Raw genomic sequence first — 20,000 nt, 5'->3', positions numbered from 1 at the left:
AGAAGTTTCAAGTTGAAAAATGTGTTTGTGTTACCTAAATTAACACCCATCTGAATATACACATGTAAACTAGCACAGGATTGCACGAAACTAGTCTTTAACATGGAGTATGATTTTGAAAGATAAATATTGAGTTAGGTAGTATGTTCGTAAGATGGATGGTGGCGACATTAACAAAAACGTAATACAAGTTCAATTGTTTCAAGGTTTTTTACACTGGGTAATTATTGCAGTTTATTCAACTTCTTAAAATGAGTCAAACTACCCAGTAATTGAATCGAGTGTTCATTTAAGGAAGAGAGAAAATCAGGATTTGTTATCATGTGCTCTCATTATGTAATGTGTAGACTCCATACAACTTGAGATTTGGCCAGATCAGATTGCAGAAAGAAAAAAAAACATTAAAAATTATTAAATAATAAAGAAGTTCAAAAAGCATGTGCAGTCAAGCCTTTTTTAATGTAAAAAGTGCAGTGGAGCCATTGCTACACTCATTAATTTGAACACCGTTGTCTAGTGGCATTCACTTTGAAATCCTAACAGGTTCACCCTTTTCCGCCTTAAAGAATGACACTTGTATAATAATATTATATTTTACTCCGTCTAATGCCAGACGATTTTAATTGTCAATGGGAACCAGATCAGGGGTTGTAAGGGTTAATTAAATATTTGACATCATCATTCATAGATCTACAAGCTAAAAGTATGAACATTTCAATGTCTTTACTGTAGAATGTCTTATAAAGGAAAGGAGCTTTATTTAAGTGTCTAGTCTTCTAGTGCTGGAGCACTAATTGGGGACACGGTAATCTGAAAATGAAAAATAATAAAACAAGTAATTATTATAATATAGTGACTGTGCAATGTAGTTTTAAGTTATGTGATCATCTGAAATTGGATTATGTGACTGCATGATGCAGTCATTTCTTGATCAGGTCAGTGGTTAGAGCATCCATACTAGATCACAGAGGGTTGTGGGTTCAAACTCCATGTAGAGCTTGGGTTTTTTCCAACTTTTCATTTGATTCATAATATCTTTCTTGTAATAATTTCTTTCTTTCTGAATTTACTTAGTTTTGAGCTGATATAAAATGTTTTTTTTTTAAAATTCATTTACAGTGAATGTGATTGAAGCATTGCAAGAGTTTTGGCAAATGAAGGAGTCACATGACATTCCTGTTAAGGGTAGTTCTTCCATTCTCTATGAACCAGAAGTATCTGAAAAACCACCATATGTTTGTTATGTCACACTGCCAGGAGGAAGCTGTTTTGCAAGTTTCCAACCATGCCCCACAAAAGCTGAAGCTAAGAGAAGTGCTGCTAAGATTGCACTCATGAATTCTGTGTTCAATGAACATCCATCCAGGTAATTATTACTCTGGCAGTACATGTAATGCTCAGTTTTCTTTTTTATTGTTATTTTGTTGATGATGTTCCTGTATCTGATAGACTGTGTGTCAATTGGAATTTGTTTCTTTAATGATGATAATTTATTTTAATTCTTTCCTACTTCATTTTTTCATTAAATGAAATATATTATGTTATTGATTGCCACACTAAGTTACATAGCAGGCAATCACTTTTTTTTTTTCAGAGAAAGTAGGATTGGAACTTGCAAAGGCCATTTTCATGCACTTAAAACAGAGAAATATCTATTTATTATGCATGACATTGCATTGCATGACCATGAGGCAAGTACATTCCACTAATACCTGGCTATGATATTATTGTGATCACAAAAATATTGCCATTTTAGAAGCACATACCTGCCTATCTATAAAGAATGTCACCACTTACTGTCCCTGGAAATGTGGCAAATCATTAGAAATCCTTCCATTTCAGCTTTTAGAATTGAGAAGCAAATCCATTCACACCTACAGAGCCTCCATTGATGACTAAAATAGTCTGGCATCAGAAAAATCTATCAAATCTCACTCCTAGGTGTCAATGGGTTAAGCGCATTTCAAAGGCTCTCAATTAATAAGTGATTAATAAGTGAAAGATTTAGATGAGACATAGATAAGGAAAATTTTGAAGGTTGCATTTGTACTGTATGTTGCGAATGGACAAGCTGTCTCAGAGATATGCTTGAAATTTGGATATTGGAACCATTACATACGATATAGTTCACTGCATTATTTGTGTCAAATCTTGAATGAATTTCTTGAATGTATTGGCTCTTACAAGAATAGTCTAAAAAAACATTTTATTACCAAACTCTTTGTTCCAACAATACACTACAAGAACAGTGATAAAAAAGGCTTCCCTTCTTTGTGTACATGTAACAGTAGTTTGAATCTTAATTTTACTCATAGCAGTAATATCATTCATCTTGTGCATTCGTGAGAATTCAGTCTGCTAATTTAGAGCAAAGGTACTCAGTAATATTAGAATGAATCTCTCCTGAGGTAGTAAAATTGCCTCTGTGTTCTGAACTTTGTACATACAGTTTATTTTACAGAGAATGAACACAAGCACATGCAAAGCATGAAGGTAGAGAGGGGTCCATGTGGATACATTGCAATGCAATCTTTGTTGCATCATTCCAATTTCTTTTGCAGGAAAATTACAGATGACTTTGTGGAATCAGCAGTGAAAGAGGCTGAGTCAACAGAGGCACAAATTGCTGTGAAAAGAAGGACTATTAATCTTTCTGTAGACAGCTCCAGAGATCCTGCCACTGGTGTTGGAGCATTCCGATTCATGCTGGAATCAAACAAAGGCAAAAGCATGTTGGAATTCCAAGATCTCATGACAATTTTTCAGCTGCTGCACTGGAACGGAAGCTTAAAGGCTATGAGGGATAGAAACTGCTCTCGGCAGGAAGTGTTAGAGCATTATTCAAGCAGAACTATCGATGATGAGATGCGGAGTCAAATGGCGTTGGATTGGATTTCCCGTGAACAAGAACAGCAAGGTTTGATAAAGAGAGAACTTGACAAAGCATGTAAAGAATTGGAACAATGTCGGTTAAGTGGGCGTGAGCTTAGGTTTCCAAAGGAGAAAAGAGACATATTAAGATTAGCTTGGAGTCAAATTGGGAAGGTCTGAAAAGTAAGGAATTCCAATTTTGTGGAAAAGAGTGGATTTGAACTCATAAGCATTTGAAAACAGATTGATGGACAAGACCATGATAAATGATTTTTCTCAAGCTGAATTGCAAGAATAATGGAAATAAAGATTGTGGTGGCTCCAAAAAGGATCCAGCATTGATTTTTTTTCCAGAGGTAATCACTCTGGCCTGACAGTGAAGATTATGTCTAAGTGGTTAGGAAATGAATGTCAATAGACAAGTCAAATTGCCTTGAGATGTACACTGTACAGCCACTCTTACAAGTTCATGGGCGTAGCCAGGATTTTTCAAAGGGGGGGTCACACTGTGTCAAACAGAGGGTACTTGCATTTTCGTAACCTGAATATTGTAGGTTGTTTAAGTAAAAAACGGCTTACAAAGGGTGTGTCACGGGCACCCCAGGACCCTCCCCCTAGCTACGCCCTTAAAGTTGAAACTTTTAGCTGAATGTTAAGTGCACTGAAGCTGCAAAACATGTTTTGGCAAGCGATGCACAGTGTAACATAAAAAGGTCAAAACTTGTTTGGGAATGTCAACCAACTATGTCACACAGCGCAACACTTACTGAAACCTCTTTCACAGTAAAAAGGAATTATAAAGGAACTTTATTTAAGTGTCTAGTCATTCTAGCGCTGGAGCACTAATCGGAGACACTGTAAACTGAAATTAACAATGAAAGCAAATCAAGTCAAATTTTGGTTGTTGAGGAGAGGGGAAACGGGAGTACCCGGAGAAAACCTCTCGGTGCAGAGTAGAGAACCAACAAACTCAACCCACATTATCACGCCAAGTGCAGTTACAAATGAGTTTTAGCTGGAAGTTTCAATGTGTAACAGCTGCTTTAAGGATCCTTGTTGAAAAGAAATTAATGTGGATTTAATCTACAAGCAAATAGAAGGAATAAAGGCAAAAGCAGAGATTTTTGGGTGGATTAAGAATGGCATGCAAAATTCAAGCCACTTGAGAAAGCTAAGTACTGTTTAGGCCCTTTATGCTCTAGGCCCAGATGTGGTTTTTGCTGGCAATTGCAAAGTTAACATTATTTTTTAATTACCGGTAATGCCTTGAAAATTTTGCTGCCATATATTTTTGAAGCACAAGACAATAAGTTGTGGTGTGCTTGACTTTTTGATACCATTAATGAGATTGATTTATGAGTAATAATAATAATAACTTTACAGTGTAATTGCACTGTATGTCAAAATATCCTACTGGTCATCCATGCTAAAATTCAATAATAACTGATTTATTTCATTCAGTTTTAATTATTGGTGCACCATGCATTTTGGAACTTATGCTGAATGAGCACATACACCAATGTGAACTTAAGAATGTATCAAGATTGTAAAATAGCTGATTCAGAAGTTAATTATTGTGTAAATGATGTAATTAGGGTTCTGTAATAATTTGTTCATGATTGATTCAGTTACTTGTTCAAGTTAATGGTTAAGTGGAATCTTGGTCATTTTGCTAGTGACAATCGTTATTTTATCAAGGTCAACAGTAACGTAGTTCTGTTTAGAGTTTTTTTTTGCAGAATGCAATTTATGCACTCATTACCATTGAAGTGTATGATATCGGTAAATAAAAACCGAGACAAAGTAGAGTTTTTTTTTACTGATATTTGCCAGGCCTGAGGTGAAGAATAATTTGTTTTAGATAATTACCGTACATATTAGGTGATTATTTGAAAAATATGCATTTTTTTTAAAACAATATATTTTTTGTCTGTCACCTCAACAAAACAGCTTGTGGCTATTTTGAAAAAAAAAAAAACTACGTACATTGTAGGTGATTTATTGCATAATAATCATCTCAAGTGCAACTAATCAGTGCAGAGAATTTTCATTAATCACCTGATATAAATTAATTTTACTACTAATTATTATTATTGCTATAAGGTTATTTTCCTTTTTCCTGTAACATATAAAAGCTATTTTACTGGAGAAAGAGGAGCTCTGTCCATCTCAAGACAAGCACCAAAGAAGAATATAGTGCTCAAATTGGTATTATTATTATAACTATGAGTATTATAATTATTGTTATGAAGCAAATAGTGTCTTGCATTGAGACACTCAAAACCTGATAAAGTAGGGTCGTCCAGGTGAGAGTGTTCCTGAGAAGTACTGCTGTTCTCATCAATGTCACCAACAACAGTCGCTGTCAGGACTACTCTCACCTGGATGATCCCAATTCATCCAGTCTTGATATCAGGGATGTAGGGGGGGTAGGGGCCAAAACATTAATTTTTGAAATTTAGGGTCTCGCAAATGCCATTTCCAACTATCTCAGCAGGACATTTCAATAAATAAATTTGAAGGAAAATGCAGTATTTGTTTTTTTTTTGTGTGTGTGTGTGTGTGTAGAGTTTTGGTAAGCTACAAACAGGGGGTATACCCGTACAAGCAAAGGGCAAGACATCACAAACTCTGTTATACAACCATAAATTTATCATCATTTAACCTTTTCTTAAAACATAACCAGGGACACCTGGTGATGTGACCGACAATGTGTGGGGACCTCTGAACGCTTTTACTTGCAATGTACAAGTCATGTACAATAACAGAAAACCTTTAAAAAAATTCTACCCATTTCTAAAGTATGCACATGTGTATTTGCGTAAAGGACGCTACGCCCCTGGATACGACTCCTGGGTTCAAACCATTAATTGCGACAAAATTAATAATTACTTACAGAAGAAGTCATTAGGATAAATTTGTTTATCATAAAAGAAAAGCTTTGGTTGTCTCTAGTATGAGTTCATCCATCTCCCTGCATTTACTTCATGTGATTTGTACAAAATTAACACAAAAGGGTTTGTTCTCTCCTTTTATTTGTACTTTAAGATCCCTTTGTTCTTTAAAAAATAAATTAAAATGACAATCTTTGTTTTACAGCCTATGCCAATAAAAATGTGTATTGGAGGCCAGAAGCTTTGTTCTACCTGATTAACTTATTAATAGCCAGGTGTAAGGTTTTAAAATTTTAAAGAAAGGAAAAAAAAAAGTTAAGGAGGCTTGAAAGGGTTTTCTGACTGCACTGAGAATAGATCCCAAGATGCATGTGGGATACATGTAAAATCATGAAGTTAACAGAAATTAATTTATTTAACAAATTGAAAGTGGTTCAGTATTGTCTGTACCCCTATCGACAATGGTATTTTGTCATAACAGTGGTCAAAATTTTGTGGAGTTCCCAACAAATTTTGACCACTGTGATGACGAATGTTGTTGTCGATAGGAGTACAGACAACGCTGAACCACTTTTGATTTGTTTTTTACCACAATATTCAAAGAAAGTGTGACCAAAATCATGACACAAGGAAAGAGCAAGCGTTGTCTAAAAACTTTCTCGCAATATGATTGGTTTCTTTCCCAAAATGAGCATTCCTGATTGGCTATTACATTGCGTGACAAATTGGAGTAAGTAGAGTTGTCTAGCTAGACTCTTATCAACAATGACAAATTAGCCAATCAGATTGCGAGATTACAAGCAAAAATTTATTAGGATCGTGGGCAAATGTCTTGTATGTTAGCTCAGTTACTTAGCTACACTGCACGTGTACCCTGATTTTTTTTGGACACAAAATAAGTTAGAAGAATTTTTTCCCACTCTCTAGGGAAATTTCTTTTCGTCACAATGTATTAGCGTAGAGAATTCTAGGTCACCGAATTGGCTTTCAAATTGAAATCTGTCAGAGAGTTTCAGAGGGCACTGCTGTACAGTTGTGGCCTCACAGTTACCTTTGAAAAAATAACTCGGCTAAAATAGTGTTGGAGATGTTTGAATGTTGCCATTCTGATACAGGATTGTCAGTGTCTTAACCTTTTACTACAAAGACTGACACTTGCATGTAGACATTACTTGTCAAAGGGGGCTTCCAATGGGCATCAAAAGGTTAATAATAATAATAATAATAATAATAATAATATTATTATTATTATTATTATTATTATTATTATTCTTTTACCATAGGACTCCTGCTAGTAATCATGCAAAATGCTTTTGAGCCTTCTTAATTAAGGACGGTGCGTACTAATTCAAAGGTATTTTTGACCCAGTTTATGATTATGCAGAAAATGTAGATCTTAACAAGTGTTCTTGGAATCCAAAAAGAAAATTAGGGGTAACCACGCATTTTTCAAAGATAATTGATGAATAACATTTGTAAAAAGCTTTGAAATACAAAGCAATGTATGGCGTTCTTTCTCAAATAGAAGCTTAATTATCTCTGAAAAATGCATGTTTACCCCCAATTTTCTTTTTGGATACCAAGAGTACTTACTAAGATCTACTTTCTCTGGATAGTTTTAAGCGGCGCAAAAATATCCCTGTATTAATAAGCACCACCCATAGGAAATCCGAGTATCTCGAGATGCACAGAACATAATATTATGTGCAATAACAATAGTAGGCGCCATCCTTAAATCAGCAAACATTACCATTAGTGAAGATTTTACTTCTGCATTGATTGTTCAAAACTGAATGTGATCACTGTGTTGAAAAGTCACCATGATCTTAAGTAAAAGGGTTTCTGGTTCAAGCTGAGGTTTGCAATTCACGCAGTTAAAAAATGACATGGCTAATCTGAAATTTAAGATTATTGCCAATGACACTGTTTCAGGATCGGAATAGTGGCTCAAGATGCTACAGTCCCTTGCAACTAGTAAATACCAAATTTTTGCTCAATACATGTTTCCAAAAGATTAAAGTGCGTTTAACTCAAAGTTTTTTTACTCTGAAAAAGTCCAATTTCAGCCCCATAAAACATTTGTAATTAATATTGGTTTCCATTTCAATTCTAAAAGGCTAGACGAGGTGCATTAAGGTTATGAAAATTCGCAATTGCTTGTGTCATGACTGAAACAGTGAGAGGCAGGTCAATTCCTGAAGTTATGTCACAAACTTGAGTGCAAACGCATTTTTACAGTGCAAAGCAGTTAGTAACAACATTTCAGGAATAGGTCCCATGCCTCATACCAGTTCTGCCAAGGGACAAGTGGTTGCAGGCCAATAATTATTATTTCGTAAAATTTACGCAATTCATAAAGTTTTAGATGGGAATTGCAACCAGTGAACATAAAATACACGTTTTAAATTTAAAATGTTTTATGGGCTGAAATTTTTCTTTCCCAAAAAAAACTTTTCAAGTTAGGGGCACTTTAAACCAATTCAATTTTGAAATAATTGATGTACTGTATGAATAAAATTTTGAGTGTATGCTTGACTGCAATTTTCAAAATTCAAAGATTCTGTCACTGAAAGACTGGCTCATCCATAAGAGAGATTAATCCTGGTCTTGCATTTGTCTGCGCACAAGATCTGCGTACAGTCCATCTTTTGCCATCAATTCACTATGTGTTCCCACCTTTAAGATAAAAGATAGCTGTCATCACTAATAATTTGTGGTCCAACCTTAATGTGAGAGTGTTTGTTATTGCAATTTATTTTCCTTGCATGGTTTGCACAGTGCAAAAGAAATCCACGGTAAGAAGTCAAATAAGTTAAATAAATGAGCAATTTCTTGGGAAAACAACACTAAAACACTCGCAGGTAAAATCAATGTCACTGAACAATATGATCAGATGTCTGACCAGTTACAGTAATGTAGAACATAATTATTACATGTACCTTATTACAGGAAATTTAACGCTCCATAATTAATTTAAGGTATTGGAAATTAACGCAAATTTAATGTAAAATGACATTCAAATAAAGAACATTAACGCAAAGAAGGAGGTAGAATATTTTTACACTAAAGGAAATTAATGTGGTGGTGACGACTGGAACAAATTTATTTTTTACTCAACCCTGGTTGCAAAACAAAATCATTGAACAAAACTAAGCCCTCTGGTCAACAAAACAGTAGGGGTTAACAGAAAGAAAGAAAGCTTGTATCTTTAGTGCTCAGTGCTCTAATTGTCCAGAGGTCCAAAAGACTTGGAGACTCTTAAGACAAAATGATGTGAACTCTGATCTTGAAAAGCATAAGATAAAATTTAAATAATTAAAATTTCCCAAAACAAAGGTCGAATGATTTATGTACCTCTCTAATGCTTCCGTGCGAAAGAACCACAATCATGTCTGCAATAAAGTAGAAATTAACTGGTTGTTAACAGAATGCACTGCAAAGGTCTTATGAGATCAACTAGGACTACTGCTACAAGGAGTCAATAATAAAAATAATTATCACAAACTGAGCTTCCCAGCTAGCTTTCCTGCCTAACACAGTAATTAATTGCATTGAGGTCTAGATGCTGCAGCAGGTTGAGGGTCAGTATACAAGTGAGCAGTGAATTGGGCTTAAGCAACTGGAAGTCCCTAAGCCATTCTCATGGTTTTGCAAATTGCAACAAGCGATGCACTGATTCTTAGTGAGGAAGGAAACCAGATTGAGCTGGGTTGAGAATTGGAAAAAAACTAGGTTAAGCACATCCTTGTGGCAACAACCAGGAATGGATACACGTGAGTCCTTCTGCACATCTCTGGAAGGAGAGTGCTTACCTCCACTACAGGCTGTATGATATTGCAACTTCCTCCAAAGCCTACAACAATGGGTCAACCATGGATCACGGTATTAACCCTTGTCAGCCAAAACATAATTTTGATGAAAAAACAGGTACTGGTGTTTCCCTTTTGATTCTGTCATAGCCAGCTGTTAGCTTTGAAGAATAATTACCTTGTTCAATGGTTGCCTATTTTAAGCATGGTATAAAGGTTTGTGTTTGGCAGCTGAATTTTCTTTATGTCCGTTTGTTTTTTGTTTGTTATTTATTTGTTTGAGCAGGTTAACGTTTTGGCAGCTATTCAGCTGATGTGGACCTGCTATACCAACCCAACCATACATACACTCACGAAGGACAGCCAACACACCAGGATCTTCATCCTCTACTCTTCTCAAATAGTGTGTGGGTTCTTTAACATCCCTGAGAGGGAACTTATAAACATGAAAGATATTTGTGCGACGGGACCTATGGTTTATAGCCCTTAACCAACAAGACTTAAAAGTGTTACCATTAGTGGTGTAATTGCAAAGGCAGCACTTTCTCCTCAGTTGCTTTAAGACCCTGAGTCTTGGTTCGGCCGGAGTGGAACTCACGACCTCCCACGTTGCTGAGCGGTCCTGAACCAGCTGAGCCATGAGTGCATGGTGGGGTTAGGGTCTGCTTTAGAATTTAGGAAAAGGTTACACATACTAACCAGCATTCTGTATGGTGCTCAGCCTGTGGGCTATGACTATGACAGTACGACCTGACATAGGAAAAGTGAAAAAAAATTATTCTTGACTGTCAATCTCAAAATCCTGCAATTTCCTCTTATTTATTTTTTTTTACCTTTTGTTACTTTGTCCAAAGCATCCTGTACAACACGCTCAGACTCGGCATCTAAAGCACTGGTCCATAATAAAGATAAAAAAGATAATTATCATAATTATAACAAATTTTGTCATTAATTTTTTCTATTGAAATAACATTAATTTTTCTACTTATTGACCAGCTACTGCCTACACCTCCCAACTGCATGAGGATAGAGACAGTGGCTGACTTGTGAGTGCAGAGATGCTTATGCTGTAGTTTCAAACAAAAGCAAATGCCAAATTAAAGCAAGTGAAATTAAATGAATTAGAGAAAAAAAAAATCCTACCTTGTTGCTTCATCAAGAATGAGAATCGCTGGGTTTTTCAACAATGCTCTTGCAATTGCAATTCTGAAAAGGAAAAAGTAATCCAGAGATTGCACACTGGCATGCAATTGGCCAATGACAGTGTCACAGTTTAGTGAAACAGTGATTAGGGCTAGGAAACTTAATGGCTGTTAACTGCTGAATATCCTGCCTCGTTGAAGTCATATAACTCCAAAAAGCCAGTGAGGATACATGGCTAGGAAGCCCTTGTTTATTGTGAATAAGTGGATCAGCAGTGCTAAGACTAATTCATTGGCCATTTATTTATTTATTAGATTTTATTATTAAATTTTAACTACTTAATTAATTAGTAATTTGAAGCCTGACTTCAAAGTGGATTTTAGCCCTGGCAGATACATGTACAAGGAATAGGATACTCTTTTGACTTGAATTAATTCCAAGACAGATGATCTTAACCACTGCCAGATCCACATCTCCAATTCCATTAAATTTTATACATGAAACATTTCTAGGGAAGGGATGTGTTCTAATATAAAATAGCCCACGGATTCGGCATGGGATTGCAAGTCATGTTCGAACAAAGGATCTTGACTTTTAACAAGCATTAACAAAGCGTGTCTTGCCAACCACAGTACCTTTGTTTTTGTCCTCCAGAGACCGTCACACCTCTCTCTCCTAAGACAGTGCCATAACCCTACCAGTGTCAAAATGACATCTTCAATGTGAGTTCTGACAAATTTAAAATCTTTTATTTAGAAATTAAAAAACAACAACAACACCAGTTCATATGTTACTGTATGTGCACTGTTAGTCTTACCTCTGGAAAACGTCTGATAAATTGGTCTGCATTTGCCTGTTTTGCTGCAGCCACTACCTGAAATAAGAATAGACAGACTGAGTGTAGTCAGTTCCTGATAAGAGGGTCGTACTGCAACCAAGAAAGAGCCAATCTAAGCTCTAGTTATTATGCTCTTTCTGTGATCAATAGCACATAGCATCCTTCCTTTCATGAGCACATAACATTATACTGTACTTAAATTGATTACTGTATAATTTTAAATTAAACTGGGTCACATCCATTGATCGTGTGCAGTGAGCCCTGACAGTTGTTAAACTTAAAATTATTTATATTCATGCATACAGTGTAGCAACTTTATGTATGTGAAACCAATTTGACAAAAGTTTCATCAAACTGCAGGTAAGACTAGTAAAATGATGGAAGTGTTATCAAAGATTATTTATTTATTTATATATTTATTTATTATTGTACCTCGTCGTCAGTGGAATTTGGTCGGCCATATCTTATGTTCTCTAAAACTGATGTTGCAAATAACACAGGCTCCTGGTGATTAAAACAGCAGGAAAAACATGAAATGAAAGTTACAATCATTCCAGATAGATTAGCAACTTACAGCTGCAAGCAGTTGCACGAAGCCATAAAAACGTCGTGAGATTGTTCTGTTATTTTTCTTGTGAGGTTGCTTGGATGCATTGCCCTAAAAAGTTCCTTTTAATTAACAAGAAGAACCAACAGCCTCTTGGTGGCAAGTGGTTGCAATTCTCTCACTGAAGCCCAGCCAGAAATCTTTAGTTACAGATAATTTATTGTACATGTACAGTGAAAACCTGACAGCAGACAAGTAGAAAATGTGTGACTTTAACTTATTCACACCTTAAGAGCACCCAATCAGCAAGTAACATCATCTGGTGTTAACAAGAATAATTAAAAGTCTCTGACTTAGAAGCAAATGGGTTAAAAGGGAACGTAGAATTTGTGTGGGCCTACAATCTCGGACAAAACTGTTGAGACAGTAACACAAATTTGCCTTCATTTTTAAACATCCCTAGTCACTCTCCCCTTCGCACTCCCCTCCCCCCTCAGTCAATGTTGCTGAGTATCGTCATGTGTTGTACAGTATCTTTCTGACCAAGATAAATCAACACTGAGGGTGGGGGAGGAAAAAGGCAAGTTTCAAGCGGTACATTTGAATAACTTGTTGGAGTACCAAAGAAATTAATGTTCTTTTGTCTCACCAGGTTTTGTCCGAGATTGTAGCTGTTGTTAAGTATTATTGTGTAATTACCGGTATGTACATGTAAAAGCTACCGTATGTATTAATACTACAAAATATGAAGCTTATAACCAAAACAAAGGCATGTTCTACTAACCTCTTACTAAACGGGCGTGATCAGGGCCATACTGGGAAATATTGGCAAAGGTTGTGGCAGTATGGACCAAGGGCAGCAAGGTCAGCAGAGTACAAAAATGATAGAGTGCCAATACTTCCCAGTATGGTCCTGAGCAAGTGAAGTTAATAGCAAGTTGTTTATTATATGGCATCGTTTCTTTGAGTGATCATGAATGCACTTCACCACTTTGTGGATGTTCGTAATCTTTGTCTCCCATCAGCGAACTTTGAACGGTGACCTATTACATGTAAAATTAAATTCTGCTTGCTGTAATAATAATTGTACTGTTGTGATGAAAAAAGCAAATTTCCCCTTTTTAAAACTTTTGTGTCTCACTCAACTTGAATTTCCTGGGAGAGAGAAAAAATACAGACATGGGCTGTTTCAATGGTACCGATAATGGTCCGTACTGTAAAATCCAGTTAGCCTGAGAATCACTTGCCACAAAATAAAGAGAATTACGTAGAATGATGTAACTGTTAGTGTCAAAAGAAAAAAATTGGTTTATACCTGGTGAATAAATCCGATGACACTTCCTCTTAACCACGTTGGATCCAAATCAGAGATGTCATGACCATCAAGAAAAATCTCCCCACTGTTCACATCATAAAAATGCTCCAACAGCGAAGCAACAGTAGATTTACCTGCACCACTACTGCCACACAGTGCGACCATCTTACCAGCTGGAATTGTCAACGAGAAATCATTAAGGACACTCTGTGAAGGCCGTGTTGGATAAGAGAATGTAACATGCTTGAATTCAACTTGTCCATGAATAGCATCAAGTGGCATTTTCATGCCACCTGTCACTGGTATTGTTGGTTTTATAACAAGGTATTCAAACACTCTGGCACCAGCACTCATGCCCCGTACAATTTGACCAAAAAGCAGTGACATGCTACCCAAGGATCTGAAGCAAAAACATAGCATTTTGTGTAATTATTACATAAAATGATTCATTGTAAAGCATTTTTCTCTTCAGGAATGAATTTGTGCTTCAAAACTAAGTAATTCAGCTACAATTCAGGATTCAGATTTGAACCTGGAGCATCCACATTTATGAACAAAAGTAAACATCAAACTAACCTGCGTAGGCATTTAAGGGGGGAGGGGGGGGAGGAAGAGCAAAAATGCATGATGTCCACAAGGCAGAGCTCGCAAGTCTTAAAGTTTCCAAAGAGTGAGATGCTTGCTGGAAATTGTGCCAAAGGCACAACTGTCCTGTGTTTCTTGTGCTAGATGTGCCTAACAATAATTCTAGAGGGTCCAGGGGCATGTTCCCCTGGAAAGTATTTGAAATTTGCACTTCTCAAATCGTTGGAAACCCACCATCAACTTTGCCATTTTGGTTTTTTCATGCTGCTTGCTGAGAGAGCCCTTGTTATTATGGTCAGCCCGAGCTAACATATCGGCCTATACCTCATGTATTAATGGCTAAAAGTCCTGAAGAAACAAGATTATTGGTCACAGACGAACAGATTGAACATTGGCCAAAGTTCAGCACCAGTGGAGGAACGAGCTCGGAATTCATGAGCACTTCTGAGAGCTTAAAAGGTAGAGTTACCTACGTGAGAAAAGTGCCAATGTATTAGAAATGCTTGTGCTGGCATAAGAGCATGAGATTGCATCAAAATGTGTGAGACTCATGCTCAATGCATGCAATTCGAGAGCTCTGACAAGGAACAAAGACATCTTATTCAGCACATTATTCAGCATTCTTCCAGTCCTTCAACAAAGTTTACAATACCTTTGTATAGTCTGTGTGGCAACAAGAAAACTCATTAGATCTCCTGGTTGCATTTCCCTTGATGCAAGAAGTGATCCACCATAATACAGTACAACCAAGGAAAGTCCATTGATGGTAATGTTGGCCATGCCTTGGAAAGCCCCAATTCCAATACCTAAAAGTTCATTTAGCACCTTGGATCTTGAAACCTCATCATGATATAATCTTCAATAAAGAAACAAGAGCGAGTTGATCAGCAAGGTGTGCAAGCACAGTAAATTAAGTACCAAAGGCATTCTCAATTAGCAATAGCCCATATTAAATGCTCTAGAATGTCCCCAGTTGACAAGTAAAATTGTCTGGTGTTAGGCACAGTAAAATCAATGGGTTAAAGCTGCTTAGAATACTAGGTGGATGGTGATTTGACTCTCCTAACACACTGGGGTGCAAAGTGAAAGTAAATAATACATTTTACAATGACTGCAAAAATTTTCGCGCACTCATTGGCTAATTTTTACTGTCTATAAGCGGACAGACACATAAATTTATAATTTATGTGATAATGACGCCATATTTCTTGCGTCAGATTGAAGTTTCTCACATTTTTGTCTCGCTTTCTTCTCGTGTTTTGACTTAATTTTGACCACTCTTCCTTTTTGTCATTGTAAAAAAAAAATTGACGTCAGTTTTTCATGCGTCTGTCCTGTTATTGACAACAAATTTCGTCATAACATTGTCAAAGTAGTCTGCGGATCCACTCGGCCACAGCTACTTTGACAATGTTGTGACGCAATTCATGATCAATAACAGGACAGACGCATCAATTTGTTGAATAGTTCGTAGCCTGAACTATAATGCCAAGGACTACCAAACATTCGCTAAATAAGCTTGGTAAAAACGATAGAGCTTTAGAGAAAGAAAAAAAATTAGGATCATTTCAAGAAACCCTAGTTGTTATTAGACTGATACCTTATTATTATTATGCTAATAACAAAGGTGTCTAGTAATTGTTTGATTTAAGGTACCAGAAATTTGCAACAAGCATTTGCATTGAAAATACTTGTAGCCTTTGAAGGGAACACCCAGTATTTTTTAACAAACAGTGCAGTTACATTCATTTGTAAGCAAACTAAACATAGGAATTCCTTAATTACTTTGTCTCTTTATCCTCCATAGCAAAGGCACGAACTGTGCGCACATTTCCTAATGCCTCATCAGCCACCGCTGTTGCCTTGGAAACCTGTGCCTGAGCTGCCTTTGAGAGCTTTCTTAACAACGAGCCAAATATTGTGCCTCCAGCAATGAGAACTGGCAAAACTACCATCATCACAGTTGTGAGTTTGGGAGAAATCACGTACAGGGACACCACACACCCAACTGTTTGTGTTGTACTGCGAAGACCTTGAGAAATGACTTGCTTGAATGCACTTTTGAAATCCTGAATATCAGCTGTCAACCTGTAGTAATTATAAACACTGCATTACAAAACAATTTAACCCATTGACACCTCGAATGCTCTAGGACACCCCCATTTGACGGGTAAAAAAATATAATCTGGCATTAGACAGTGTAATAATATTATTATTGATTGAGTCTCACGCCCTGGGGTCAATGGAGGTTTTTGACTGCTTAATTTGAGGTTTACTGGAATCAATGTTTCACTCTCAAAATAATATAGAGTACACGTAGATCTTCATCCAAGTCACACTTCACTAGCCTCCCGTCCCCGCAGACGTTCTTAGGGCTTTGTCACGCATTCCTCCCCCACGAACGTCTGCTGGGACGATGAACCACTTCCGTTCAATGGCTTTTTGGCCACTATTTTAAAGAAACCAATCACCATTGACTAATTGTTTTGTACATAGCCAATCACATGCTGCAAAAGGATGCTATATAAAGCATAAGTTTATCCAAAACTGGAAAACAGGCTCTGATTCATCTGTAATCCACACACGGAAGTGGTTTTTCATTTCAGCAGACATTTTGTTGTGGAGGAAGAGGTGACGAAGGCCTAAGAACACCTGTGTGGGAGGCTAACACTAATCTCGTACCCATCAGGGTACAAGATTATAACAGTTACATTTAACCAGAAACCCATAAGGGTTGAAACGTGTAACGGCCCCTTGTGTGTTGGGAAACAAGCTTCTGAATATTCGATTTGCTAAGTACCATATTTGGAACAACATTAGCGAGGGGTTTCTAAATACGGTACTTAGCACTGAAACATTCAACCATTCAGTTCGCACTGAATATTCGGAAGCTGTGAACGCGCGTTACACGTTTCAACTCTTATGGGTTTCTGATTTAACCCATTGACGAGTAAAATCGTCTGGTGTTAGACAGAGTAAAATACTCTGGCATTAGGCAGAGTAAAATACTAAGCCTGGCCGGTTTCAGCCAGTTTGGATGTCAATGGGTTAAAGTTTAAACAAGGCCACTACTGAAAATATTAGGTTCTAAAAGGAACAAACAATAACAAAAATTAATATTGGTTTAGTTTTCAAGAAATGGTCAAAGTAGCCTCCCATGCAAACAACCTCAGGGCTTCGTCACAGGTTCCTCTCCCATGCACGTCTGCTGAAACAAGCAACTTTTTAATATGTAGACCAATCACAGAGCACTTCCAAACCCTTGAAGTGTACTTTGAACCTTGAGAAATTTTCGCGTGAGGTCGATAAACAGAGTCCAAGAGAGCCTTCTCAATCATTTCTGTCACTTTCTTTATTAAAATTAAAATTAAGAACTATTCCATGAACGTGTGTTGGATAATTACATACAATACAATACATACTTAATTGACCGCTCCCCATAGGGGCTTTTCAGGGCCAATGAAACACAACCAACGAAACGACAGAACAGAACAAGTGTTAACAACTGGGTTAAGTACTGTAGGTGATACAGTACAGTGAGCTGATGACCGAGATCGAGTAAACCAATCAGAAGGCTAGAAAATAATGCTAAATCAGAGGTTGAAACAACCTAGCCTTATGGTTAGAGTATCTGACATAACATACTGCAGCCTTACATTACAGCCGATAATTGGGCACTGTACACACTCCTAGATCACACTTAGTCTAGCTTTCAGTTGATGGTGAAGAAACTGCAAAAGCACACACATGCAATGACAGGATTCTAACTGACCTGTTCACAAGTTCTCCAGTTTTATGAGAATCAAAAAAGGCAATATCCTGACGAATAAGGGATGCAAATAATTCATTGCGCAATCTCTCAGCAAATCGCTCTCCAAGACAAGAAAGAAAAGAGATGTAAGCAAAAGTAAGAATTGCTTGAGCTCCATAAATTGAAATGAGCTTTATAGCTGGCTCTCTCAATACTTCAAAAACATCGGTGCTGTGCTCTCCAGTTGTTAAACTTGACACGGCGTTTACCAAGTTCCCCAGCATCAATGGAAGCTCAATATTCACCATGGCAACAGCAAAAGCACTTAACCCAGCTAAAATAAGAAGCCATAGATCTGGCCACAAGAACTTCCAGAATTCCTTAAAGTCAAATTTTGGCTGTGATTTCATTCCATCACAATGCTGTTTGTTTGTGAGGTGACGAGAAGATTTATGACTCAATTTTAAGCCACAATATGCATGGGAAATCTTCTTTCGAAAGACCAATCCTCCAACAGCTACAAGCCCAGCATATTTTAAAACTGTCAAATGACTTGCAAAACAATTTGGGCTCCTCTCAAAGATATTCCAGATGCATATTCCCCGAGATCTTGTGCCAAATCCATGATATGTCTTGTTTGAGAAAGCTTTAACCATCCCATCCTCTGAACGCAGAGTTGGTCTGAGTGGTCTGTAACACCTATAAACAACAATAAGCAGGTCAATAACTAAAGATAAAACGTCAGCAGACTGAGGTACCTGAGTGTATAATAAACAATGTAGTATTTTTGTGTCTGTAACAGCACTTCTTGTGTAAGGCAGCGGTTTTAACTTTTTTTCCCACCAATAATTATTGTCAAGCCACAGTTGTTAACAGATGCATGGTACATGTATACACGTTTCTATCCTCACAGGCAACTCAAGTCACATCTTCGGGAAAGAGAGAGGACAGGGACCTTGGGAAGGGTGGAATTGTCCTGAGCAGCAACACTACATGTATTTTCGCTTTTATAAACGAGCAGAAGGATTACTTACAGTATGCCTACTTCAGACACATACATGACGATGTAGAACTACACATCAAAGTAAATAATTAATTAATTTTTATTTCCAGAATTACTTGGTAAGTGTTCCTTTGTAATGTCAAACAGTAAAATATTTGTTGGTGCTTTTACAATAAGAGTCTTTCAGTTTGTTATAGTGGACAAAAAGTACTGTGGATGAGATACTGATAGAAGGAGACACCATGTACATGTATTTAAAGCTTTTGAACAACAAACTACATGTATATACCAAATGCTGAGACACTGCCACCTCATCATAAATTCAAATCAATCACTCACTGATGCAAACAAATCAAATGAAGTACTTATTGAAACACATGCAAACAACCAGTCACTCATAATGGTAAATGTAACAGGTAATATGACACGGACCTAAACATCATAAAAACATCCACTGTCAAACAAAATTACAGATCGACACTATTTCCCAAGTACAATAGTTTACACATGTTACGGTTCGAAATTTCTCCTGGTTCAATTTTTTTAAAACCAGTTCAATTGTTATTTTCCTTTTGTTAATTTGGGGAGCAGCGGAGCAGGGGTGGTACAGTGGTGGGAGCACTTGCCTCACACCAATGTGGCCCAGGCTTGATTCCTGGTCCCAGAGTCATATGTGCGAACGTTGAGTTCGTTGTTGGTTCTCTCCTCGCTCCGAGAGGTGTTACTCCAGGTTCTGCGGTTTTCCCCTCTCCAGAAAAACCAACACTGCCAAATTCCAATTCGATCCAGAATGCATGGGCATGTGTTGAACAAGCTCCTGCATGCTCTTAAGGATTGCCATGGATAAACAAGCAAATTATTGATATCCTTTGTTTTTGATTATGATAATGAACATTAGACAAAGAAAACTCAAAATTGCACTGGTTTGAAAATTTTAAACCCAGAAACAATTGGAACCACAACATCCACTTCCTTGCTATCCTTACCAAGCTTTCTTCATTCATTCATAGTCGCAAGTTCAGAATATTACCTGCTATTGGCAACTTCTAGTTTTAAGTTATCTTGCATGTCCCGGGGGCAAGGGGGTAGGACAAAATTGGTCACTTCACCACTTACATGTATATAATTATGGTGCTCTGCTCATTTACACTAACATCTCAAGAATATTTAGCCAACAAGGATAACAGCTAAATTCATTCACCACTTCCCAAGACGATGTTGGTTTGTTACCAGTATGGTCAGAA

At 37.1% G+C, this 20,000-nt stretch overlaps 2 protein-coding genes and 1 long non-coding RNA gene across 4 annotated transcripts in view; 1 reads left to right on the top strand and 2 right to left on the bottom strand.

Moving 5' to 3' along the window:
* Nucleotides 1–5,395, top strand: part of LOC138018514 (LIX1-like protein) — a 6,620-nt gene extending 1,225 nt beyond the window's left edge. The window contains exons 2-4 of the mRNA XM_068865153.1: nucleotides 1,120–1,366; nucleotides 2,562–4,773; nucleotides 4,858–5,395. Of these exons, the coding sequence (XP_068721254.1) occupies nucleotides 1,120–1,366; nucleotides 2,562–3,051 (737 nt within the window). The 3' untranslated portion in view covers nucleotides 3,052–4,773; nucleotides 4,858–5,395. The remainder of the gene's footprint in view (nucleotides 1–1,119; nucleotides 1,367–2,561; nucleotides 4,774–4,857) is intronic.
* Nucleotides 6–2,371, bottom strand: LOC138018515 (uncharacterized). The gene is made up of 2 exons (XR_011126039.1): nucleotides 1,767–2,371; nucleotides 6–810 (listed from the first exon to the last, which is right to left on the bottom strand). It is a non-coding gene; the product is annotated as an uncharacterized lncRNA (long non-coding RNA).
* Nucleotides 5,396–5,889: 494 nt separating the features above from the next.
* LOC138018513 (mitochondrial potassium channel ATP-binding subunit-like) overlaps nucleotides 5,890–20,000 on the bottom strand; it is an 18,464-nt gene continuing 4,353 nt past the window's right edge. Inside the window, exons 2-13 of one of the 2 annotated variants that reach the window (XM_068865151.1) lie at nucleotides 17,775–18,452; nucleotides 15,788–16,090; nucleotides 14,655–14,858; nucleotides 13,418–13,817; nucleotides 11,988–12,059; nucleotides 11,535–11,591; nucleotides 11,353–11,411; nucleotides 10,718–10,780; nucleotides 10,408–10,466; nucleotides 10,274–10,324; nucleotides 9,120–9,157; nucleotides 5,890–8,441 (exon numbers count right to left, since the gene is read on the bottom strand). In XM_068865151.1, the coding sequence (XP_068721252.1) occupies nucleotides 8,361–8,441; nucleotides 9,120–9,157; nucleotides 10,274–10,324; nucleotides 10,408–10,466; nucleotides 10,718–10,780; nucleotides 11,353–11,411; nucleotides 11,535–11,591; nucleotides 11,988–12,059; nucleotides 13,418–13,817; nucleotides 14,655–14,858; nucleotides 15,788–16,090; nucleotides 17,775–18,452 (2,065 nt within the window). In that variant the 3' untranslated portion in view covers nucleotides 5,890–8,360. The remainder of the gene's footprint in view (nucleotides 8,442–9,119; nucleotides 9,158–10,273; nucleotides 10,325–10,407; nucleotides 10,467–10,717; nucleotides 10,781–11,352; nucleotides 11,412–11,534; nucleotides 11,592–11,987; nucleotides 12,060–13,417; nucleotides 13,818–14,654; nucleotides 14,859–15,787; nucleotides 16,091–17,774; nucleotides 18,453–20,000) is intronic. The other variant, XM_068865152.1, reaches the window with a different exon arrangement.

The sequence above is a fragment of the Montipora capricornis genome, chromosome 10, assembly GCF_036669925.1.
Source record: "Montipora capricornis isolate CH-2021 chromosome 10, ASM3666992v2, whole genome shotgun sequence".
Lineage (NCBI taxonomy): Eukaryota > Metazoa > Cnidaria > Anthozoa > Scleractinia > Acroporidae > Montipora > Montipora capricornis.
Note: the sequence above shows the minus strand (reverse complement) of the source record. Positions and strands in the feature narration are given on the sequence as shown.